Source organism: Tupaia chinensis, unplaced genomic scaffold, assembly GCF_000334495.1.
Source record: "Tupaia chinensis unplaced genomic scaffold, TupChi_1.0 Scaffold000065_1, whole genome shotgun sequence".
Lineage (NCBI taxonomy): Eukaryota > Metazoa > Chordata > Mammalia > Scandentia > Tupaiidae > Tupaia > Tupaia belangeri.
This window is the reverse complement of record NW_006159523.1, coordinates 4,285,952-4,312,319: the sequence shown is the minus strand read 5'-3', so window position 1 is coordinate 4,312,319 and position 26,368 is coordinate 4,285,952. Positions and strand designations below refer to the sequence as shown.

Genomic DNA, 26,368 nt, shown 5'->3' with positions numbered 1-26,368 from the left:
CTTAATAATCTCCAAATTAACAGTTACATCATGGAGATTAGAGCAAGTAACTGGCTTGGAATGCAAAGCTTGACTAAATGACTTTATCCCACTTGTGGGTTGCTAATAAAAAAAAAGCCCTAATGTATTAAAAAAATATTTTCAATAGTCAGATTTTGGAAACTCAATCTACATTTTCTCCCCCAATTTTTTTTAACGAATTATTTTATTTTACTTACTACTATGAACAAGATTATATCCCCAAGTATTAAGGCAAGTCCCATAAAGTATCAGAAATCAATACAAACAGCTCTGTGAGAGTCAAGGCACCTCTTCCAGAGCCCACAGCCCACATTCAAACAGCAAATACAGAGTCATCTTGTCCTGTGCCCCCTGCAGCGAGGGAGGAATTTCCCATTTCCTTTTTCTGAGTGTACCCTGGAGATGGCTCTCAAGGTCTAGAGATTGTAGGCTGCCCTAGCAAGGGAAACCACTTTAGAGTCACTATTTTAGTAACTACAAATCCCCTTGATCTGTCTATGTCAGTTCTATCTTCAACTGACTCTCCTTTCTAGCCAGAGGGAAAAAATGTGTGAAGTTCCAGCACATTCAGAACAGGTTGCGGCCTTCAACAGTGTTTTCAACCTACTCAAATAAAACAGTGCTTTCTGTGTCTTTGAAATACCCTGAACTTGGGACCAGCAGTTAGTGTAATGGCTATGTCGCTGGACTCCCATGTAGTCGACCGCGGTTCGAGTCCTGGACCTGGTCGCTTAAACTCACGCCGGGTGCGTGTGCGCGCGTGCCCAAGATCCCAAGAGGAGAATGGAAGAGAAGGGATTGCAGCGTGGCCATCCTCCCTGGGGGGTGATTTCTCGCTTTCTCTCTCTCTGTCTGTCTGGCGAGTGCACATGCCCTATAGCAAAAACCTCTCCAAAAAAAAAGAAATACACTGAAGTCTATTTTTCCCCCTAGGTTTTGCTGTTGGGCACATAAGTTCACCAGAGAGAACCAGAGATAGAGGAAATGATAAATCATGTCCCAGGGAATGACTACACTGTAGTCCCTTCTCCACTCTCCTCTTGTGATTTTGGGTATACACACACACATGCCCAGCATGATTTTCAAGCTGCCAGGTCTGGGACTCAAACCGCACGGCTAGCCATGTGGGATGTGGTGCCTTAACCTTCACACCACCTGCTGGCCCCACTGAGCTCTATCTAAGTATATGAGGTGGGTTGCTGGTGAAATCACTCACTGTGGGAATCTGCTTACAATGGAGGAAAGCCAGGCTTACAGTCTAGATGAGCCCTAAAGGCTTCTGATGTGTTAAGTAGAGATGCTAAAATTGGTGCCTGAGAGTAAAGTTTTCCGTGAGAACATTTGCCAAGCAAAGAGCATTTGGAACCTCTTACAATAGGCTATTGTATGGTATTAATTAATCTCTGACCAAGCAGACATAGCTCAATGTTGAGGTGAAATGTGAAGTTTTTAAAAACAAATTGGGGACGGATGGTGGCACAGCAGTGAGATGCGTGCCCGAGATCCAGGGCTGACGGAGCCTGGCGTGTCCTAGCATCAAGACTGTTAGAGGTGCTACATCTCTGTGTCTCTCTCTGTGTCTTTCTTTCTCACTCAGTCATGGGAGAAATAAATAAATCTAAAAAAAAAAAAAAAAAAGGACTCAGGTCAGTCCCATAGCTTATTGGTTAAGGGAGCTGGATCCCACATGGCTGACTGCAGTTTGAATCCTAGCACCAGTGACTTGAAAAACATGCTGGGCGTGTGTGTCCGTGCCCCAAATCCTGATGGAATGGAGAAATGGAGAAGGGATTGTGGTGTGACCATGCCCCACTGGGGGATGCACTTTCCTTCTCTTTCTCCCTCTGTTTCCCTGTCTCTGTCTGGTGAGTGAAAAGAAAAAAAGCGGCCTAGTCTTTATTTCTTTTGCATTATTCAAAAATAACCTACAAATGTATTTGTTACATTGAAATCACCTACAATCTGAGTGCCTCCTTTCCTCCTTTGACAGCTATTCATTCAGCTACTTGTATTCCCTGATCATCTAACTACTGGAGGTACTGCGGACAATATACCTTGCTTTTATAGAGCTAAAAGAATAAACAAGCAAAGCATTGACTATAGGGCCTGAAAATATCTAGAGAGTTAAAGTATGGCAACAGGAGAGGGGGATGATGGGGTTGTCAGAGGAGTGATATTTAAGCTGAGATTTAAAAGGCACAAAAGAACCAGCCGAGGGAAAATTAGAGGGAGTGCAATGCAGGCCCAGATCACTAGTTACAGAAATCTCTGACCTAAGGAGGGAGAAACCTGATGTATCAGAGGATCTAGAATACAGCCCAAGGGTCTACAAGCAATGGGCAGGTGGGTAAGTGGTGAAAGCTGAGGCTTGGGAATCAGTGTGAAGGCCATGTAAGATTTCAAACATCAACCCACGGGATGTGGACATTATTCCAAGGGTGATGGGAAGAATTCAGAGTGGTAAGACAAACTGAAAAGCGTGATTCATACAACTCTGATGCAGAGACCCCAACCTTGGGAGATGACAGGAGAGAGCTGGGTGGAAGATGAGGTGAGGCACACGTGCTTCCCTGGGTGCCTATCACCAGTGAGTGAGGCTCTGGGAAGTGCGGATGGCAGCTGGATGTTTGACAAGATATCACCATGCCCTGACAACGACACTGACTTGGTCACCACCAGAGTCAGTGCACCATTCCTCTCAATCTTGCTCCAGCATACAGACTTAATCCAGCTTCTCATCCTCTACAGAAACGTGGCCCCAGTCTACTCTCTGTTTTAGACACATGACAGAGTTTTAGTTCCCAACCACTGGCAGATTCCGCATTACCATTGTCTAATTAATTTGGGGTACAAAGCCTTAGGGTACTAACTGAAATCTTAATGCATTTCATCTCAGAAATAAGACTAATCAATTCTGCAGCCATACGAGGCTTAGGCTATGAAGAGAGAAACTCCCGAATATCAGCACCCCACGACAAATGTCATACTCAACAATGAAAGGCCTATTTTTAGCAAAATTAACCGCAAAGTTCTGAGCCAGATGAAAGGTCATGTGTTATCTGAGAAGCACATGCTAGTGTGGTCATCGAGTAGCTGATCTGGGTGAGGTATTCTGTGGAAGATGATTATGGAAAGAGCGTACCATAGGGATTGCCAGAACTTAGACAAATCTACAGAACTGGGTGGAAGGACACGGATTTAATAACTGATGTTTCAAACGAGTCCAATGAAACGACAGGTTTTTGGTGTGAGGTCAGAACATGTCCACATGAAATCTACTCTCTTAATACATTTTAAGAGGGCCAGGACAGTACCATAACTAGATACTGTGGGGCACTGCAGATCTCTAGAACTTATCCACCCTGTATAAACAGAACATGATACGTACTGGATAGTAAGGCCGTCCCGCCCCCAGTACCTGGCAAACACGATTCTACCTCTGCTTTTGTGAATTTGATGGTTTACTGATACCTCACAGAAGTGGAATCACACAGTACCCATTCTTCTGTGATTGGCCTTTGTCACTTGGCATAGCGTCTGCAAGGTTTAATCCGTGTTTTTGCATATGGCAGGATTTCCTTCTTTTTATTTTATTTATTTATTTATTTATTTATTTTTGGAGAGGTTTTTGCCATAGTGAGAAATCACCCCCCAGGGGGGATGGCCACGCCGCAATCCCTTCTCCTCCATTCTCCTCTCGGGGTCTTGGGCACGCACGCACACGCGCCTGGTGTGAGTTTAAGCCACTGGGTCTGGGACGCGAACCGCGGTTGACTGCATGGGAGTCTAGCGACATAGCCATTACGCTAACTGCTGGTCCAAGGATTTCCTTCTTTTTAAAGGTTGAATAATATTCTGTTGTATGCATGTGCAAGGTTTTCTATCGATTCATTCATGAAATGACATTTCCTGATATGTTAACAACACTGGGGAAAAATGTGCCTGAATGGTTTCCCACTTGTGTTTAAATTTTTTTTTATTATATTTAATCACTGTACATCTTTATAGCATACAAAATTAATTTTCCCAGCATGAAGACACTGCATATCAGTCCAGTCGAAGACATTACTAAACACATTATCATCAACAGATAATTTTCTATTTTTGTGTCTGTTAAATGTTTTGCTTCTCCCCTCCCCCCTTGATTCCCACTTGTTTTTAATGATAGTATGGTAGCCTAGACTTTAAATTTCTGGTTCTAGAAGAATATAATCACATCTAGCATAGTATTTTCAAAACCCAGGATAGATTTATGTCCTTATTAGTATGACTATAAGCAAGATATATTCCTAAACCTCAGTCCTCATCTTTAAAAGGTAATCAGATTCATCTTTCATAGCATTGTTGTGACGATTAAGTGATAAAAGATAAAGCCCCCAACAGAGCACATGACAAAATCACAAGCAAGTCACAAATGTGAGCTCCTTTTTGCTGTACCTCTATGCTCCCATGGTAATCCAAATTTGTGGGACATTTAGTAATAGCATTCAATGGCATAAAAGCCACAAAAAGGCTGAAATGTTTGTCTGTTTGCTGCTGCTGTCTTCAGCACTCAGAAAAATATCTGCCTTGTAATAGATGTGCAACAAATACACAGTCACTGAATTAATGAATGAGTAAGAAATTATAATGAAATAAGGTTGAATTTGATAGGTCCAGGGTCTTAGCTGAATTATCTAGACTTTTTTTTTTAACAGAAAAGATATGTCCTGAAATTACATTCAGATAACCAACTCACAAATGCAGTCATCTTACAAAACAAATTAAGCATCAAAACCATCTACTAAGGAGAGGAATGTTTTAGCCCTGTATTGTAATACTTTGGTCTCAAAGAAAGCACTGATGGGAAAAGTCCAGTCCCAGTGGAGGATCAGCAGGGAGTCAGTACCCCCAGGAAGCAGGAATCATGGTAGATAAGACTTGGAACTCAACTTGAGGTCAGCTGAGAGTCAGCCTGCGAAGGCCTGGGTGCCCGCAAGGTCACCTCTACCAAGAGTCATCAATCACAGGTCTCACCTCCAAGTTACTTTCCTTTTTAGTTTTTTGCTACGGGGCACATGTGCTTGCCCAAGAGAGATGGAGAGAGATAGTGAAGGGAAAGTGAGAAATCACCCTGGGGGAATGGCCATGCTGCAATCCTTTCTCCTCCACTCTCCTCTTGGGATCCAAGGCACATACACATATGCATTCAGTGTGATTTTCAAGCCACTGGTTCTGGGACTTGAACTATGGTTGGCGAAGTGAAAGTTCAGTGCCCTTCTTACCCACCACATCACCTCCTGGCCCCTCTCCGGGCTTTTCAACTTATTTATCCATGAAAGAGTGGTGGCCTATACATCAAATATTGGTTTAAATGATATAAACACATTTTGGGGCTGCCACAGGGGTTGGGAACCAACTGAGTGACTCCAAAATCCAAGGAAATATCATAGCTATGAAACAGAAACCTTCCTACGTGCAGAAATCTGGGGTTCAGGAGCCCGTTCAGACACCGAGAAGTGGTATGGCTTCATTATTTGTACTTCTCGACACCAGCCTAGTTCATCTCGGTTCAAAAGTCTCTTGGCTGGATTGTGACAGCCCTGGCCAGGATCCATCTCACGGCATGGGTGCCCTGCAAATTACATGTGCAGAGACCACAGCCGATAGCAGGAGAGAAAACAGGAAAAGTCACTCCTTCCCTCTCTTTTCAAGAGCAGCCCACAAGTGCTCACATCTGGCATGCCTCAATAGCAATCGTTTGCAAGGTTCAAAAACCTTGAACTTTGAAAGTGAAATAAGGAGCTTTATCTTCAAAAGGAAAATTAAAGACCTGGAGAAGACCACTTGGGACCTTTTTATTACACCTGGATAATGGCAGGTATTATTACTCTATGCACACTGTGTGTTCATGAATAGACCAACACATACCCTCAGGCTGTTCAACTGCGCTTTAGGATATAACATGTTGACTCAGATAGAAAATAAAATACTGTTTGTATTGCAGGCTTTTAATGAAAAGTCTAAAAACACACCTATTTAACAAACCTCTATTTTTATAGGCCCTACCTAAAAAAAGCCTGCTTTAAAAATGTCTAACTATGGGTGGTCTCACACCTACAAGTGGCACAAGAATCCTTTGTCAGACCATGTGCCTTACTTCTTGGTACGGAAAATGTGGTCACCGTAATTATAACCTACGGAAAGAAAAGGGTTTTTACAATTCTGTGCAGGGGGAGAGTAAGAGCTCATTAGCATTCAATAAAACTGTAATTCACCCAGCTTTTAGGCATGTAGTAATCAGCATTAAAATTGCAACACTGGACAATTTTCTATTTTATCTTGTGGCTATCTGTCCAAGTGTCTTATTTCTCCCAGGGCGCCTAAGCTCCTTGAGAATAACTGCTGTGTTTCCTTCGTCCCTGTAACCTCTACCAAACCTGGGACATGGCTGGATTTTTGTGTCCAATGAACCACAAAGACCCTTTCAGAAAAATTACTCAAGAAATATTTCAGAGTGAGACGAAATCAACGTATAACTTGTTCAATAACTTCTCTTAGTCTTCAAGGTTTTTTTTTCCCAAGAAATCACGAGGTATTACCTAACCACTGTCAAAATGGCTACGATCAAAAAACAAAACAAAACAAAAACAAAAATAAAAACAAAGAATAACAAGTGCTGGAGAGGCTGTGGAGAAAAGGAATCTCTCATGCATGCTGGTGGGGATGTAAACTGGGATAGCCACTGTGGGAAACAGTATGGCAGTTCCTCAAAAAGCTAACACTCCTCATCTGGTAGCAGAACTACCATATGCCCTAGTAATCCCACTCCTGGGCTATTTACCCAAAGGACAGGACATGACTCTGTTGGAGAGACATGTGCACATCCATGTTTACTGCCGCATCATATACAGTAACTGAGACATGGAGGCAACCTAAGCACCCAAGAACTGATGAATGGATTAAGAAAAGGTGGCACATATACACAATGGAACACAACTCAGCCATAAGGAATACGATATCTTGTCATTGGACATAAAGTAGATGACTCTAGACGATACCATGCTAAGTAAGAGACAGATACTGAATGTCTCCACTTAACATACCCTGAAAGGCCACACTCAATGGCAGAAATGGAAGACTTGATGGCAGAGAAGTAGAGAGACTAATTGGTAGATTCGAGAAACTGTATAGGGGGTGCAGGGTGGGTGGGCGGGGGTTCGGGAGAAAATGATTAACAAACACAAGAATGCATGTAAACAAGTGGAATAGACTATGGAATGGTGTACCACAGCAGAACAAAAGATGTTGATACTTCAATATATATATTAGTTCCCCCAAAGCACTAGTCAAACCAGTATCCAACGTGCACAACGTAATGCAGTGGTCAGTTTTGAAGGTGAGTATTTTTATGTCTTTGAGTTGATCATCACACACTGAATGTGTGCTTTGCTGTGCCCCACAAAGATGTGCAATGATGATATATAAACCAGAAATTACAATGAGAACCAAATAAAAAGTGCATTAATGGGAAAAGTTTATTTGTGTAGGTTTTGAAATGAAATTTAGCCAAGAAAGGAATGAATACGAATTAATTACTATTTTTTTTTTTTTTAGAGAGAATTTTTGTGATAGGGGGCATGCGCTTGCCAGAGAGACAGAGAGAGAAAGCGAGAAATCACCTCCCAGGGAGATGGCCATGTCACAATCCCTTCTCCTCCATTCCCCTCTCAGGATTTTGGGGACATACATATACGTGCCCAGCATGAGTTTTAAGCCACCAGGTTGGGGATTCAAACCACAGTTGACTAGGTGCGGGTCCAGCAATGTAACCATTGTGCCATCTGCTGGTCCCACAAATTAATTATTGATAGAGGAGGAGGAGAAACTTTCTGGTGTGTAATTTAGTCTCTGGGTTACTAAAACCTTCTTTCCACCTGAAAGGCATCAGTAGAGACAGGCATCAGCAGTACAACCACACATATTGGAAGGGGAGATATCACATGATTGTTTTTCTCTGTATATAGTCTTTTGGAGGCCATAAAATGAAAAAAAAAAAAGCCAAATGATCCTATGGAAAATGAATAAGAACTGGACATTGCATACAGTTAGTATGCTTAGATAACAGGCAGCAAGAAGGAACTGCATCCCCTTTATCACACAGGATAAAAACAAAAGACTTTATTTGTAATTTTTGTCAGTTTAAAATAAACAAACTAATTAAATTTAAAAATATATTAAACATTAAAAAAAAGACAGCCGTATGGTTGGGGGCTGAGAAGGACCTGAAGTTTTTACTATGCTTAAGAACATCACTACTGCAGGTCTGAGAGAATTTAGCTTGGATCTGGTAAATATCTCAAGTGTCTTAATTCTACATTGCAACTTAGCTTTCCCCTGACCACGAAATGTAGCAGAAATGCCACCATTTTAGCATCTACACTCCATTTCCAGGACTGCATCTCACCAGCCCAATTGGCAAAAAGACCCTTCTTCACCTCCATCTTCCTCATGTTTTGATTTATTGAAACAGAAAATGGAATGATTGATTATAAACATGGGTGAGAGAAAACGTTTTCCTGAAATAGGTAAGAAAATTATGGTTTGTCAACACGTGGCTGCCAAACACACAGGGGTTGACACAGGTGTTAATGTGCACCTAAGGGCTTGGATCCGGGTAAGGAGGCTGAACTGAGGAAGGGCTGGCCTTCCAAGTCAGCTGGTTCAAGTCCTACCCTGTCACCGTGTGATCCTTGACCGATAATTCACTTTCTCTGAGCTTGTTTCCTTGCTGGAAAATGGAGAAAATGCTTGTAAGGGCTGGAGGGTTGCAGGGTGCGGACTGTGGGAGTCAAGCGCTTAGCCCCGTGTGCGTGCCAGTGCGGCCAGAACGCTATCCACTGTGGCTACTTCCGTCATCGTCTTCTGCGACCTGTTGGGCTGGATTGCCAGGAACTATGCCTGCCTGGTCAGCAAAGCGCCTCTGGGGGCAGCTGCCTCCGAGGAATCCTGTTTTTCTGTGCTGTGCCTGTCACTTCTCCAGTTGGCCCCTTCCCAGCTGGTAAGTCAGCGAAGACACCACAACCCAGAACAGAGACAAGGGAAGGACAAGTGGAATGGGGAAGGAGGAGAAGGAAGGAAGGAAAGCAGGAAGGAGGGGAGGGAGAGTGAGAAGCCGCTTCCGTAAGACAAGGTTCTGTTCATCTCCCATGCTTGTCATTGTCCAATCAGCACCGAATGTTCCCAGTCCAATGCGCCCCTGACCGGTCAGGTGCGGAGAGGGCAGATGTGCTGGCTGTGATCGATCACCCTGGACGTTGGGGTCGGCACATGCGGGCTCAGCACCGGAGAGAAAGGCAACACAACAAAGAACTCGAGTGACATCGGTCTGTCTCCCTCAGCCTGGTGTGGGATTTCTTCATGGAAAACGTCTGCTTTTAATATTGTGTCATAAGGTAGATTTTCTTTGAGCTTTTCAAGTTATTTGATCATTTTGTAAGAAAATAGTTATGTTTGCCTTCACAACAAAGTGAAGTGGCTGCAGGATGAGGAAGAAGACGGATGCTTAGGGAAGGCAGCTTGGCGCTTGCTCACACCCAGACACGCATACAACACATGTACAGAACAGATTCGTACAGATAGACAAACACGCAGAGACATGTACACACAGATAGACACACAGATGTACACAGAGACACATACAGATACACATACACAAGTGACCAAACACACATGCATGCAGACAAAAACACACAGACATGCACACACAGATAGTCACACAGACAGACAGACATATAGACGCACATAGACAGAGACACATGCATGGTCGCCATAGACCCATGCACACGGATAAACACACAGACATAGATATAACACAGGCACATGCATGATGACCACAGCCACATAACACACATGCACACACAGAGACATAACAAAGACACAGACACAGATGCACACGCATGGATACCACACACACACACTCACACACACACACACACATCGTAACTCAGCTCATCCCATTGTCCTGTGGTGTGGGTGGCAGAATCTGTCTCTCTTCTACTCTGTTTAACCACACATGGTGAATACAGCAGTAAGCACCCAAACCTGACAAACAAAACACCGCCACCCCAAACAAGAGGCTCCTGTCAAGCAAGGAGGTCTTCAACGTACTGCCCCACACCAGCCCGACTCCGATCTAGAAGCGCACGCCTCACTGGTTTCTGACGTGTTCCTGTGTTGTTTGTTTGGGTTTATGTTGTCTCCGCACTGCAGGAAGCCTCACAGATATGACTGGGTGATCTAATTCTGCACAAAGCTCGCCTCCCTAAATTCTTAGAATGTAGATAGATACCACTACCGGTATTCTTAGAGTTAGAATTGCACAGCCTCCCACACCAAATTTAGTGAAGTAGAAGCCACATTTTATTGGAATCCCTACTTTTAGGTATACACAGGCTTTTCTTTATAACACAGGAAACCGAACACGAGGCACTACTGCAGATAATGATCGATGGGCTTCTGCAACGTTCTCAGTGGCTGGGGAACAGTAACGGCTTCACATCCCAGAAGGTGTGATGATGCCTGGTCCCTCACACCTTGTAAAGTAAGGTTCTCATCAACATGTGTTCGTGATGACAGAGTCTGTCAAACGCATCTTTAAAGGGACTTGCAGAGTGCCTTCCTCTCCTCCTAGAGAGTCAGACAATCGCAAGCCAAGGACAGCAGAGGAATGACAATGGATTGTGTGATGGAAACAAAATCAAGCTTCGAACGAAGGAGCAGCATTTCTACTGTACGTGTTGCTCCCGAAGCTCCATCAGGCTGGCTATGTCCAGAGTGAGCACAGCGCCCTCTGTGTGAAGCAGACGAACACGCAGTGTGATGGAGAGAGACCTCAAGAGAGTTAGGGGCCCTCTTTCTTATGACGTCTGCTCTTACTGCTACGCTGATATGCAGTTTACTGAAGTGCACATAAAGACCACTCTCAGTCTTGGGCTGCAAATTCCCTACCAGGCTATCTGCTCTTTGAGAATATAGCAAATCATTTTAAGAAAAGTCCGATTTTTTTTTCCCAATACAATTCTGACATTTAAGACTTTCTGTAAGATGGCCAAAATGTCTTGAGTCCCAGATTCCTGAAAGTCTTTCAAAACACACTAGTCAATTCATCCTTATGAACTCCCCCTTCCCACAGTCCCAACAGAATATACCTGAGCTGGTTTCCTATGATTAATAGAGAGGTAAATTAAGTAGGCTTTACTGCATAAGTCATTTTTGAGTAAATTTTCCTAAAAAGGAAATTAATTTACTTATTCATTCATATACCATTCATTAGAATACACACAGCACAACTTTTTTTAAAGAATTATTTTATTTATCTTTATTTATTTATTTTAATTTGGCCAGACATGGAGAGAGCGAGAGAGCAAGAGTGAGAGAGAGAGAGAGACAGAGAGAGAGAGAGGGAAAGTGAGAAAGCAAGCCTCCAGGTCCTGGACTCGAACCGCAGTTGGCCATGTGGGAGTCCAGTGCCCTTCACCACCATGCCACCTGCCCGCTCCAGTGGCAGCACAATTTTAAGGGAACTAATTTCACTAAGATTTTGAAGATCTGGTTCTGCTCAGGAGAACAACCTAAAGCCATTTTCCCACCCTGTCTCTGCCTCAGTTTACCAATGTCTAAAATGGCGAGACCTGGATACGGCGGTTTCAAGGATTCCTTTCAGCCTGAACATTCTGCCACGACATTATTTCTGTAGCTTCTACTCTGTAAAAGATACCCTGCTCGGTGCCACGGGGGAGACAAACATGCAAAGACACGATCTATGTCTCATCCTGTTTACGGTGTCATTGCTTGGCTGCGTTTCCAAATTTCCATCATAGGCTACTTTGATTAGGCATCACATTTCTATCTTTCCTGAAGTCTATGCCTCGCTTTGATGTTGGGAGATTCTATTTGCACAGGCTCTGCCTACACAACCCTATGTTCGTGTCACTCCCCATTCCTTCTGCAGCCGTCATTTTCTTGGCATCAAACACCAACAGTTCTCTCAACCAGGACTACCTTGGCTTGAGCTGCCGTCTTGGGATTCTAGAGAGCGGGGTGATTCCTTATCCCTGCAGGTTCCCCTGCTCCTCAAAGGAGATTTTTCTTCCTCTCTTTTCCCTTCAGAGCAAGTGTCCTGGCCTGCAGCCTGGGGAACTAGCGACCTGCTTGAAAATCTGTGCATGTCAGACCTGTCAACATCCAGGCTCAGGAAAACAGGCTGCCCTTGAGCGGAGCAGTTTTGGTAATCAATCAAGCTTCAGGGGAGTGGGTGGTTTGTCCGTGGTGCCCACTTTGCCGTGACCGAGCCTCTACGAAAATGTCTTGAGTGTGAATTTAAAAAGAGAAAGCAGTCTACTTTCTACATCTGCTGTAGGAGGGCCAAGACACAGTTTTACCTAAAACAACTCCTCTTTCCTGAAATCTAAAAACAGTATATGGGCTTAAAGAGGACACCCCTGTCAAGACTTAAGAGTGACGAAGATCAGGAAACGGAGTTTTCAGCTTGGGCTTTGACATCAGACACACGCGAGAGAAAACTTTAGAATATTTCCTGAGTATTCAGAAATGAGAAATAAGCCATTTATGTATTTCTTCTAAAAAAGCATTCTGAGGGCTGGCATTGCTCCTGGCGGTCAGGGCAGTCAAATGTCAAGTGGTCGACTATGTGGTTCAAGTCCTAGACCTGGCAGCTTGAGAAACACACCAGGTATGTGTGCATGTATGCCTAAAATCCCAAAAGGAGGAAGACATGGAGAAAATATTGCAGCATGGCGATTCCCCCTGGAGGGTGCTTTCTACTCTCCTGTTCTCTGTCTCTCTCTGGTGAGCATACAAGTCTTCTAACAACAACAACAAAAGCACCCTGAGAAGTCAGAACATACAACCGTGTGGAAATTAGCAAGATGAGCAAATTTATGTCATCTGAAGCTAAAGCAAGACACAAGTCCTTACTAATGAGATGCAATGAATGAGAGTCAAGTTTGTTGGCACAGGGCTGGGTCTACACCCTGGCTATAACTTGCTGGTTGGGGCAAGTCACAGCTTTGCTGATTTCATTAGAGATCCATTCCTGAAATAACAGAAAAGGTGAAAGCTAGAATAAAAATGGAATAATATTAAATAAAGAAACATGTATATATTATTTGAGTAAGTATGTCTGTTATAACATTTCTATTGTGTTAACAGGACCTCTCTAAACTTTATAATACAGATATGTAATGAAGCCAAGTATACCTTGAACTCACAAAACTGTTCTGAGAATTAAGTGAGAGACTATCAGCAAACTAAGTGTCCCTGTCCCATTAACACAATAGAAATATTATAATAATAGGTACACATAGTCAAATCATAGATACACACTACTTTATGTAATTAACGTTATTTGATTTTTATTCTATCGTTCATCTTTTTTGTTATTTTAGGAATGGATCTCTAATTAAATCAGTTTATGTGCATTTCCTATATAAACTCTTCTCACATTTTTAAGGCTCCTACACAAGTGACAGACAAATCCAAGTTTAGAATAACGAGAAATAGCACTACAGAAGTAAAATACATTGTAAGTACATAAGACACTGGCCTTTTGACCCAGGGATCCACTTCTGGTCACTTATCCTACTCACATATGAACTGACTTATGGGCAAGGTTATCTACTGGAACATTATTTGTGATTCCGAAAGATTGGAAGTGGCCGGGTATCCACTGACAGGAGCTGTTAATAACATCGATGTGGTAGACAGTTATGTAACGACCCCCAGTGACTTTCATCCTGATGCTCCTTCCCATATTGACTATGGCTTGGCCCTATGACCTGCTTTTGCCCACGGAACACTAGCAAACATGATGTCAGCAGGAGCTTGGTAACCCTGCTCTGCTTTGGGGACCCCATACCCATGTGCAGCAGCTCAGGCTAGCCCGCTGGGTGCATGTATCCCACTGGTGGGAGGATGGGGGTCTGAATCTACCACCCACCTCTGAATCAGGGCATCTCAGACCATCTCGTCTTGGATGACTGCATCCATGTGAGTAAATCTAGGCAAAACTAGCAGAAAACCCACCCAGCCGACTTCAGTCAAAATAGCTCACCCCCAGAATTGGGAAATAAGACAATGGTTGTTATTTTAAACCACTTTTGGAATGGAGTAGTTTGTAACAAAGTACCAGAAAATGAGTTGGGCATGATAATCCCCAGACTGTGAAATACCATGAAGGCAGTATACTACCTGTGAAGAAAGGGGAGGATGCACTCTATGCGCGGACATGATAAGAGGTCAAAATAGACCACTAAGGAAGGTGAAGAAAAGGGCAATTTTGCTTCATTTTGTGTAGGAAAGAGGGGACTTTTTAAAATACATATATATATTTTTTACTGTGCATCAAGAAACACTGGATATATAGTCAACAAATTAAAAACGGCATGACTGCTTGTTTCCGTGGAGGAAGGGGGTGGGAATTGGTAGATGGGACAGGAATGGGAGGACACTTTGCAATAAACGCCTTGCTCAATGGTTTCAGTATATGAACTATGTGAATATATGATGGACTCAGAAGTACTAATATTTGAAAAGTGAAAAGCAAAGTTAATACAAGCTGGTGATGACAAAGCTTACAAAAGGTGAATTGTAAACTGATGATTATAATTTTACAATGAAGCCAGCCAATGCAGTGAATGCTTTCCTTTGAACCAGGATAATCCTTTCTTTGTAAATATGATTATTTCTACACACATTTATCTTCCCTACTAGATTGTAAATGTATTATTCTCATGCATCTTTACTTCTTCAGCAACTAGAAAGCACAGGGTAGGGCACAGAGTACATGCTCAATTAGGTGTTTATCAAAGAAAGAAAGAAAACCATGCTGACATCACTAAGTGTCCATTTGAATGCTGTGAATTCTATAAACTCTTCAGCAACCTAACTTCTTCTGTCTCTACGTTCTCCACACACCATCTTCCAGAAGGGTGAATATTCATTATGATTTGGGGCTTGCTTCTCTGAACTACTGGGGGAACTGTATACAAAACTTATATGCTACAAAATGAGAGATATAAAACAAGCCCCTTTATTTAAAAAAAATCTGGCAAGAGAGAGTCTATAAAGAGAAGGATCGTCTCTAATTTTTTCATAAGTAACCAATTGCAGGTCTGTGGTTGAACTAAGCAACCAGATAACTGAACTGTGGGGATGGAGAGCCAGAAGGCTCCCAGCCCCACCCTCGGCCATACTCACACCATCGTGGAAAGTGTGTCTGTTATGGCTTTTGCATTTCTAGGAAAGAGGAGACCACAGGCTTTCTCTGTAACTCATTTCAAGGGCTTGCCTACTCTCACTGGAAATCTTCACCTATTTTGAAGCTGCACTTCCTACTGTGCCTTTAGGCCTCCTCCTCTCGTATTGGAGTCTGCAGTCTCCAAACCTGACTTCTGTGGAAGCCCAACCTCTTGGAAGAGGAAGGCTGAGTCAGCTCCATGGCTGCGTCCACACCTCTCCCTCGAGGACGTGCTCTGTAAGTGTGCAGAGCCACTTTAACCCTTGTGTGTCTCAGACTGCACTATCAAATTACATCGCGTAGCCTGGGTACCACGTCGGGATGACCAGGACACAAGGGCAAAGCCACAGGCAATAACTAGGGAGACAGTAAAGTATTAAATAGCAGAGGACGTGTCGAGGATCGGTAGAAATAGGAGCAGACACGAAGGGTATGTATACAATCTTCTCAAAGAGGCAGGACATTCAGTCTTCTCCCTGTAAACGCTAGCCATCTTTGTCTTTTTCATATTAAATAATTCTAATTCCTTAATTTCCCTCCTAGATTAAATTTCCTAATTAGTTTTTCTGCAATGTTGTGTCTGCCCCACAGCTAAGGTGGTGGAGCCTGTCATTAAGGAGGTCAGCATTTGGAAGTTCTACCAGGCACCAGGCAGGAAAGCTGGGACCGACATCTAACAGCCAGGTCTGCTTTGGCGGCAACAGACCAACATGTGTTGTTTACGGACCTCCCGTGTGCAGGGTGCCGGGCTGAACGTGACTAGAGAATGAAGAGGTGGAGACATCATCCCTGGCACTTAACGAGACTGACACCAACCAGATGGGACTAGGTGAAGAGGATTTCGGCTTGGGGAAGAAGAACGTATCGGCAGGAGTAGGGTGGGAAAGGGACTGCGGACCGGAACAGGATGGAGGCAGTGGGAAAGGAGAAGAAAAGAATGAACATGTAGGTCAGGGTAGGCCTGAAAGTGATTGGTGGACAAAGAGAAAAAAGGGAGTGTGACTGAATGATGGCTTTCAGGTCTGGGCACATGGAAAAGAAAGTAAGTTTGTGTGGTTTCCCACTGAGGCCAAGTGCTCGAGCGAGGCTGCCTGGCCTGGGACCGGGCACATTTCATAGAGGAGATGTAATATCTGACCCCAGTTGAGTGAATAAGACTGAGACATTGTATTATGAGTGAGGCCATGAGAAAACCTTTCTGAAGGAGCACAGGGTAGGGGAGAGAGATAGAGCAGAGGTGTGGGCCCGAGAAGGGGGGCCTAGACTGTGAGCCCCAACTAGGCGGGCACAGGCACGCCTCACTCATCTCTGTACACAGAAGCATGGGGCAGGTTGTCTCTGGTGCTCAGTAGGTGCGGCATAAATGCTTCATAAATGTTTGTTGAAGGTTCTAGAAAGGCAGTGGTCAGAACAGTGGGAAGAAAACCTCAACACAGCCAGGCCACAGAAATCAAAGGAGAGAAGAATTCAAAGATGGTCAAGGGCTGGCACTGCACAGTGCATTGCAGTATTTCCTGAGAACCAAAGCTACCACTGAGCATTCCAGACAATGGGGTGCACCAGAGGGCCAGGGCAGCCTGGTGGTCCACCTGGAAGTTACCTCTACTGTACAGAGTCTGCACAGACCACCAGGGCTGACCCTACCGTATTAGGCATGACAAAATAAATTCCCAGGATGGATATTACTTTCAATTTCATTTCTGCGCCGTTTTTATTTTGGCTGTGAAATTTGGTAACGGCCAATAAAATCTGAGAGAAAACTTGGAATATTTAAGTCTGTACGTACTCCACTGATACCGTACAGTTATTCCACCCTTGACTTTGGAAACAGGAGAAACTCGTATGAGAATATGCCTTAAAAAGAAAGGCTATTTGAAGACCCAGAAAGTTTATTTAACATCTGAGGGAAGGTACTTAATTAGAAGGACACTTAAGAAGAAGAATGAACATCTAAGTAAATATTGCCCATCTGCTCCTGGTCCCACCACCTGGCCATTACCCCTTCTTCTTCTCTGATAGCTTTTAGCTAACCAATTTTGTTTCATTTGTGCAAGTTGAGAGGCCACCTGTCGTAGAGTACACTTACACATTAAACAAAGGGAGCCTTCCGTATTTCTGTGTTTCCATATGATTTTCTTAAACACGAAGCGCTCACTTTCACCTTCAGCAGATTGAAGAAACGCTGACTCCAACGGACAGGTATAAACAAGGCAATCTTTTGTTTACGAAGACTGTTAACAACCTACCCATACAAGACCCTCCTTCGTTCCCCAACACTGGTGAATTAATCCATTCACACGTCTTGCTCATTTCCCTGGCTGTTACAGCAGAGGGAAAAAAAAAAGTTTTACAAGAGAACATGGTATATTTGTGCTAAAAACAGGCACCACGCAAATCCAGAGAAGGAAAGGGAAAAATAAATACTCACGAACAGCATGCGTAAAAGCAAAAAAATGAAAGGAGAGACGCGTGACGTGCTGGTGTGGAGCCTATCTGAGAGGGTGGTGGGCAGACAGAATATCGAGTCGGGGATACAGAGCCAAGGAGGCTGGAAAAGGAGGGGAAGGATATTTTGTAGAAGGCTTTAACCATCAGGCTAAGAAGGCCGATGTTTTTCCTGAGACCTGGGGCACCAGTGGAAGTTTTGAGCCAGGGAGTATAAATGTGGCAGATGTGATTTTGACAGAGTAATACTGTGGTGCAGGCAGCGCCAAGGAGGGGCAGAGAGCAAGCTCCTAGGAAGCTACTGCAGCTGTGGGGGATCCAGCGATACTGGCCTGCTCAAAGTGCTGGGAATGGACATAAAAATGGAGCTTAAACTCCAGTTGTTACCTGATCTCTATAAACTCCTGCTCCAACCAGAGGTCACAGGGGCATTTCGGGTCTCCTGAACTAGTATCAGAGCCAGTGTCTAAGAGTCCCTGAAAGGTCTCGTCATCTCCTTTTCCCCAATGCACGGTCACCCTGGTAGGTGGTATCTTTGGAGAAGGTTAGAAGAAAGATTAACAGTGTACACTTTGGTAGCGTAGTGGGGCCTTTCCTCAAAGAGACTGGCCTCCCCTCTACTCAAGAGGTTCTGGGGTCTGGAAACTGGCTCAGGTCTCGGAGTCATTTGGGGGGGTGGCGACTGTGCTTTTATGGTTCAGGTTAGACTTTTGTTCACATGACCTCAAAGTCTTCCACATATACACATCAAGTAGAATCTAGTAGACCATCTGTTTATTTCACTTCTGGAATCCCATGAGGACAGAGTTCAAAATGGAGGAAATGAAGAATGAAGTGTTTGATACAGAAGAATGTGAGAAGATGGAACCAAAAATGACTGAGATGTGTCCCAGGTGGTCCCTAACTAGCAATGCTAGAGGAAGGCTTAGTTAGGGTATGGGAGGAAGAGGTAGAATTTGGTTTAATGGCAGTGGGTTGTCTAAGTTGACGTGACCAGAAAAGGTTGGAAACATGAGGTAGAAATGGGAGAAGTGTCTGGTCAGAAGATGGGCATTGGAACAACCTATATAAACAGTGAAGGAATTAGAGAACAGTAGATAAGATCTCCAAGAGAGACAAAACAGAGAGAACATGAGGCCTGGTCTGGGGTAAATATCTGAACTTAACTGAGTAAGAAAAGAGAGAAAAGTTGGTGTGTTGAATAGAAATGGGCTGATCGGTAAGACTGGAGGAAGAAACGGGCTTGTATAATACTAACAGAAGCGAAGTCTTGTGTTTAAAGAAAGGCATTTCCTCTGGTCCCAATAGTTATAGAGAAGTAAAGCTAAGTAGTTCTAGATGTCTGCTGAAATTGCCACGTAATTCCACCTATTTTTAATTACCAGAGGGGTTCCCACTGAGGAATTCTCTCTCCCCCACTCCGGTGCCCATCGTGCTGCCACATGGTCTCCAGTATCCGCAGCTGCTCTACATGTTTTTATAAATTCCAGTCCTTCAGCTTCTGCCATAGAGTGCAGATATTCTCTTCCAAGAGCCATTTCATTAGAACGCTAGAAACAGGAGACTACTGGAGTGGTGGAGGGTGGTAGGGGAAGTAGGGCATGAAGACACGAAGTCAGAAAAAAAACAATCCAGCTTGAAGAAGTTTAAAAGCATGGTGGGAGAGAATGGTGGCAGACGAAAGGAGCAGCAGAAGAAGGCCCCTTGTGGTCAAAGAAGGCGCTAGAAGGACCTGAACTATTTGGATAGAGGACAGGAAGCAGAGTGAATGTACAGAAGTGATTCATGGAGATCTTGGGGTGGAGTGGACTTCAGATCCAAGGCAGAATAATAATTACTCTTTACATCACAGAGAATGTAAGATTAGCATCGAGTCTTTATTATTTGGGGTACAAAATGTCATCCCATACTATGCTTTCCAAATGTGTTTTATTAAAGTGCTCTTAATTTGTAATATTCTAATCAGCAATGAGTTTCTATGCACAATTCCATAAGCAAAATATTCATTTATATTTGTGCTGTTTTTATGAATGGAATTCAAAGAAACCGGACTTCTAACTAATGAAAAACGCTGGATTAAAAGATAATATTTTATCTGAGTTTCAGTTCAGTCATATGTCTAAGACTAAGCTTATCTGCCCAGAAGCCTTCTGCTTTCCTTTCAGTTCTTCCGCCTCCCCCTGCCATTCATACAGTGGTCTAGGGTTTCTCTTTCCTTTCCATTCACTGCCGTAGGATTCTGCTCAGTAACGCCAGTGGCTTTGCACTTAGCCCTCCTCTGAAGATTTGAGCTCCCTGGCAGTCCTGGTAACCCCCATCCTCCGGCCTTCCTCGTCTTCTGATTGTTCTCTGACCCACTTCTGAATTCTCCACCCTGTTCTTTACTTCACTTCACCTGATCCCAAATATGCACTCAGATGCCACTCTGCTCTCACTTTCTGCCTTGAAATCATCCATTTGTCATTTTGCAGCTTTTATTTCTTCATGTCTTTTCAAAGCTTGCAGAAAACTGCTATTTGAGAGAGACTGATTTTTTTTTCTTGACTCAAATCTTTTCCTAGTGTCCTAAGCCCACAGAAGTCTTAACCTTTATTTATTTTTAAGTTTTGCCAGAAGGCCTGTGTGCTGCCGGAAACAGACAGGGAGAAAGCACCCCCCCCCATGGGGCACGGTCATGCAACAACCTTCTCTCCTCATCTCCCCTCCTTTTGGGATTTTGGGAACACACCCAGTGGGTTTGCTTTCCAAACCACAGGATTTGGAATGTGAATCACAAGGTCGGCCATGTGGGATCTAGCCACTTTAACCACCATGCCACAGACTGGCCCAAAGTGATTCTTTTACGGAAATAAAGAAATCCTTTATTTCCAGGCACTACTCTTTTTTTCTTATTAATTTATTTTTCCTATGAATGAGAGAGACAGAGAAACAGCACCCCCAACAATGTCCTAAGACTGCAATGTGCCCTGAGCCTCAGCCATCCACATAATTCCATTTATTTCACGTGCCTGTATACTTAGGGGAATCTCGAGGCGTGAACCCAAACCCTTCTCATGTGGGCTGGTCTCACAGAGCATCGCATTCTACTGCTGTGCCACCATGTGGCCTCCCGTTTCGAATTTTAGTCATTCATGTTTTCAAAGTGTTTACCTTTAAGCCATACCTAAATTTGCTTTCACGGAGCGGTGTAGTTTTGGTAACCCCGTACTTCATTTCACTTCGCTGGTAGTGGAGGTGGATTTGGCCTTAGTTTCTTCAGATTTGAAGCAGGCAATACAACAGGCAATTGACAATAATACATGGTACCGATATATGTTCTCGATCTCTGAAGGTCAAGGAGCAGTGCATCTGGCATTGTCCTAACTTAGGGGCACTCTCTATCTCTGCAGAGTTAATGATGCCCTTGCCAACAGAGCAGAACCGTGCCCCAGGAAGACTCCTCTCCCGAGGCACCAGCGTGAAGCTCTTCAGTCACAAAACTCAGGGAACTTATCATCTATGATTTTCCTCTGCCTTGCACAAGTCCTATCAGAATGCACTCATGTTTTAAGAGAAATGTGATCGTGCAACTTCTTTTTTGTCTAAGGAGAAGGGAAGGATGGTTTCAATGACTCCAGCAGTAGCAGCAGTTCTGGGGTCTAATACAGCATTACCCATTGCCTTCCATTGGTAGGGCAACTTCAGAGAGGCCCTAAGAGATATTGCACTTAATAGTTTTAAATTTTCTAGTTTCTCCAAAAGAAAGGAGGAAAGGAAGGAAATTATGATGCACTTAAAGCCACATGAAGTAGAATGTCCCATTTGAGAGCTCAGAAAATCAAGCTAGAGAGTAACTCTCATCGTGATAAGTTCCCACTAGCCATAGCTGAGACCCACCGTCTGGGTCAGAATCCCAAGGTTTAAAATAAAGGTTACCACCTTTATGTGAAGGATAAAAGAGTGGGCAAGGGATTGCAGGAAGAAAATATGTGAGAGAAAGAACATACAGAAATTTCAGGTTTGCCAATACACCTGCCCCTAATTAATGCTGGCACTTGATTAGGACTCGGTGCTGAAGCCAGAAGTGATCTGATGTTTTTTTAAGCAGTGAAAGTGAAAAACAGGTAAACAGATTCACGCTGGTTGTATATGGTACCTTCCCTTCCCAAACAGGAAAGGTTGGTTTCAGATTCCCAAATAAGAAGCAGACATCTCCATCGGAAGCCCAAATAAAAATGTACCTAACAACGAAAAACAACAAAACAGGCACATCTCTTAAACTTGCAGCCACTTGGGTGCTTTTCTTGGCAAATATTCAAATGTCACATGCCAGCATCACGTGTGTAATACTATTTTAGTCAAAATGATTTGTGTTCAAGTCAACTGAATTGACTGCATGCTTCGTCTTATTATCACCAACAGGTCCTCGCACAACACCCTTCATGGCTGATGAACTCACAAGAAAGACTAGTTAGGAAACTAGCATTTTCTTAGAAAAGGAAGGAAAAAAAAAGCAGTTCTCAGTAAAACACAAACCACAGAGCTACTGTGTTCAGACGAATCGTATACATTAAACCACATGTGCACGCACGCGTGCGTGCACACACACACACACACACACACACACACACACACACACACACACACACACACACACACACACACACACACACACACACACACACACACACACACACACACACACACACACACACACTCCCTCTCTGCACCAGAATGATGTTGAAGCTGTGTCTGCTCCACAAACTTGAGGACATTCAGAATTAAGGAGTGAAGACCAGCTCTGAACTTGGGACTTTCCCTGCCACTGAGGCTGTAATGAAGAAGGGTGAAGTGACATTCCAGATGACCCAGTTTCTCCTACAGCTCTATGGACCCATTGTCACCTGGAGGTGCTTGACCTGGTGGGAAACTGACCGCCAACACTTTCCCTCAGAGCAGAGTGTTTTTTGGTGACCAAATCTACCTGACCCACCTCAATTCACAGAGAAGCTCCAGTCCCTGGGGCTCTCACAGTCCCAAAGTGGTATCAGAGACAAAAACAAATAAACAAACAAACTAACCAAAAGAGCATTTCTGTTAAGTAGAATGCCTAAGATGAAAATAGCTAAGACAGTCCAATGACCTTGAAGTTGCAGTCAAAATGGTGCCAGCAGATGTGTTTGCTGGCTAAAAAGTACCATCTCGATGGCAGGCAGTGGCTGGGGAGCCAAGCTTCTGTGGGAAAGTGGCGGACACTGGGAGAAATGGGAGGGGTGTGTGTGGAAGGGACAAAGAAGTGGCAGGTATCGGCAGCAAAGATGAAGTTAGAAAGCACTAGACAGTCCATGACTGGGAGAAAGACCAGTGGCAAGGAAGAGGAGAATGAGGTAGAATGTGCTGCTGCCTGGAGCAGGGAGGAGGTGAGACGAACATGCTAGCGCAGCTCAGGGAGTGCGGAAAGCTCCTACCTGTCCCCTGCTTCTGGACTTCAAACTTCATGTGTACAGCTACTGCATTTAACAAGCATGTAAAGTACGAACCCGGTTCACGGGAGCTCTCGGCCCGCCCTCACCTTGACATCCATTCATCCTCCATCTGCGTAATTCCAAAGAGGACTCAAATGTTCAAAAGTCATGTGTTACGGGTTTTAGCTCTTGAACTTCTGACAAAAACTGTAAAGAAGCAAATTAAAGCCAAGAGGAAAATTTCTAGCTGTCACACTAATCAAAAAATATTGAGTTTAAAAAAAAAATCATCCTAAAAATAAAATAACACTTCAAACCCTAGGGCTCATTTCTAAAAATACTTTCCCAGGACCTAACTCTAATAAAGCATGATCATCTTTTAATGAATCTTTTTATACATTACTGTGATGGTCTTATTACGACCCATAATGTCTTGATGTTTTGGATTTCAAAGGGACAGAGCATCCCATCTTCTGCAATTTAGAAGCACTCTCCCTTGGCAGGATGCAGAAATGGTACGTTCACACACTGCTAGTGGAAATATAAATTGCCATACTGCTTAGAAAGCAATCTGGAAATCTCTACCCCAATTTAAAAATATATACAGTCCTTGATCAAGCCATCTCATGCCCATATAAGCACAGGGATGTTTATTACAGCATTGTTTGTAGAAGACACATTCAATAAATCATGCTGCAGTCAACCATATGCAGTCATGAAAAAAGGAAGAATAGAGGGATTTTAACCATGTATCACTGCTAAGTGAGAAAAAAGAAAGCTGCAGAAAGAGACTTATGATACAATCTGTTTTTTATAAAACAATAAAAATCCTAAGTGTGACCCTCTCTCTCTGTGTGTGTACACACACACATATATACACACACAGATGTGTGTGCGTGTGTGACATCTTAGTATAATTACACGAGCATGGAGCAAAGCATGGGGAGACACGAAGTGGCTAACACTGGGAATCTGGAGGAGAGGGATGGAGGTAGGAGGAGGAGTAGGAGGAAAGAAAGAAAGAAATGAAACATGAAAGAAGGTGTAGACCATAAAAACCACATGGGTGCTATAATCTCATTTATGGGAAATCAGGTGCGTGCGCAGACTTCTACACGTGTATATAAACAGACAATGACAGCACGGTCCCCAGAATGTCAGTGGTTTTCATTTCAGGGTGGTGAAATGTTTTTGTTTTTGTTTTTAGTTTCCAGAAGGTATGGGTGCTCACCAGAGAGAGAAAGGGAGGGAGGGAAATAGAAAAAGGCAGAAACAAGAAACCACACCCCCCCCCAAAAAAAAGGGCACGGTCATGCTACAACCCTTTTTCCTCCATGTTTCCCTCAGGTCTGATTTCGATCATGCATGCACATGAGCCTGGCATGTCTTTCAAGTTGCTAGGTCAGGCTTGGAACCATAGTAGGCCATGTGAGATCCAGCTCCCCATGCACGGTGCTTAACTGCTGTGCTATGAGGCCAGCCAGGCGAGATGTCTTTAAAGATATTTTTCATATTATTTCTTTACACTTATAGGCATTTTTTACATATGCATAAAGTTGGTTGATCTGATCCCAAAGTTGCAGAAATCTGTAATTGTTTTAGAGATTATATAAATAATTATTTATAGAATCATTCAAAAATCATTGAGGGTGGGAACCAGCAGTTAGCATAATGGCTATGTCGCTGGACTCCCAGGTAGTCGACCGTGGTTCGCGTCCCGGACCCGGTGGCTTTAAACTCATGTCAGGCACATGTGCGTGCGTGCCCAAGATCCCGAGAGGAGAATGGAGGAGAAGGGATTGCGGCGTGACCATCCCCCCTGGGGGGTGATTTCTTGCTTTCTGTCTCTATGTCTCTCTCTGTCTGTCTGGCGAGCGCACGCGCCCTACAGTGAAAATCTCTCAAAAAAAAAAAAAATCATTGAGGGAGAAGCCTGGAAAGTTCGATGCAAAGCAGTCAGTCCAGACATCGAGCTAAAGCCAGCAGGGAGGAAGACTGCACGTCATTGCAGAGCTGGGCGGGAAGGTCCTGAGTGCCAGGCAAAGGTGGGGAAAGCCAGCTTGTAGGATGTGGATCAACATATGCATAATAGGGTTGTGGTTTTGTTTGTTTTTGCTGGTGAATTATGAATGCTCGTTTCTTCTTTTTTTGTTTTTCTCAATTTCCCAGATTTTCTGCAACAAGGAAACAAAACTGTATCTTGTTTTTAAAACCAGGACAAAAGTATTATTTGAAAAAATAAATAAATAATACAATGGAGGGTTTTAAGTGGGAGCGGGAAAACATCCAAGTGATGTTTTAGGATATTCATCTCCACTGGCCTCCAGAGAAAGAAATAAAACCCATTTATGAAGCAGAAGCATCAGGGTCAGTTGATAGGGGCCCCAAATAAAGGGGCAGCAGTGGAAATGTGAAGGAACACAATGGCCCCTAAATGTGAAGGAACACAGTGGGCCTCAACAAAGGAATGAATGAATGAAATGTCCTAACAAACTACTAAGGCTCGATGGCCCTTTGAAGAGATTTTATGGATGCCAGCAAAAGAGCATTCAGCCAGATGTCAAAGTTGGTTGATCTGATCCCAAAGTTGCAGAAATCTTTAATTGTTTTAGAGATTTTTTTAAAGACCAAATCTCTAAATCCAAGCTATGTCTTGGAACCTGTATCAAGGAAAGGCACAATCCTCAAAGAAATAGACAAAAGGAGCAGTGGAAGCCATAGGAGATGCAGGAGAATATGCCCTGAAAGGACAGAGAGCTCTCCTCCTCACAGATCACACCGCCTGAAACCAACCCTGGGACTTCGTACTCAATAGAAATATTCCAGTGTAACTCTGGCTTGACTCATTTTATACTGCTGCCCATCTAACATTCATGATCAGTGTAAGAGAAATGAACTTGAGTTTCTACTCGATTGTGGTTTGCCTTTTTCAAGCAGTGTGCACATTCTGAGAACTCCTCTCATTAGAAGCCTTCAGAGAAGATGTGGCTGCATGCTTAAGGAAGAGCTGGTGGAGGTCTTCCTGGGAACCTTCCGACCTCCAGATTCTCTGCGTGGAGATGAGGTGCCATGCCCACGGCCAGATGTTAAGCCTGCTCTCTCTCAGATGCACTGACTGAGGTCGTTTACCAAATAAACTGTGTTTATGCTTTCTGGCATT

At 43.6% G+C, this 26,368-nt stretch overlaps 1 protein-coding gene across 3 annotated transcripts in view; it reads right to left on the bottom strand.

Annotated features, from left to right (window-relative positions):
- Positions 1-26,368, bottom strand: part of BCL2 (BCL2 apoptosis regulator) — a 209,115-nt gene that overhangs the window by 79,872 nt on the left and 102,875 nt on the right. The window contains exon 3 of one of the 3 annotated variants that reach the window (XM_027766182.1): positions 11,471-13,117. The exons of the other annotated variants lie outside the window; for them this stretch is intronic. Coding sequence (XP_027621983.1) covers positions 13,049-13,117 — 69 coding nt within the window. The 3' untranslated portion in view covers positions 11,471-13,048. Of the gene's footprint in view, positions 1-11,470; positions 13,118-26,368 lie in introns of those variants that run through there. 3 annotated transcript variants of the gene reach the window in all.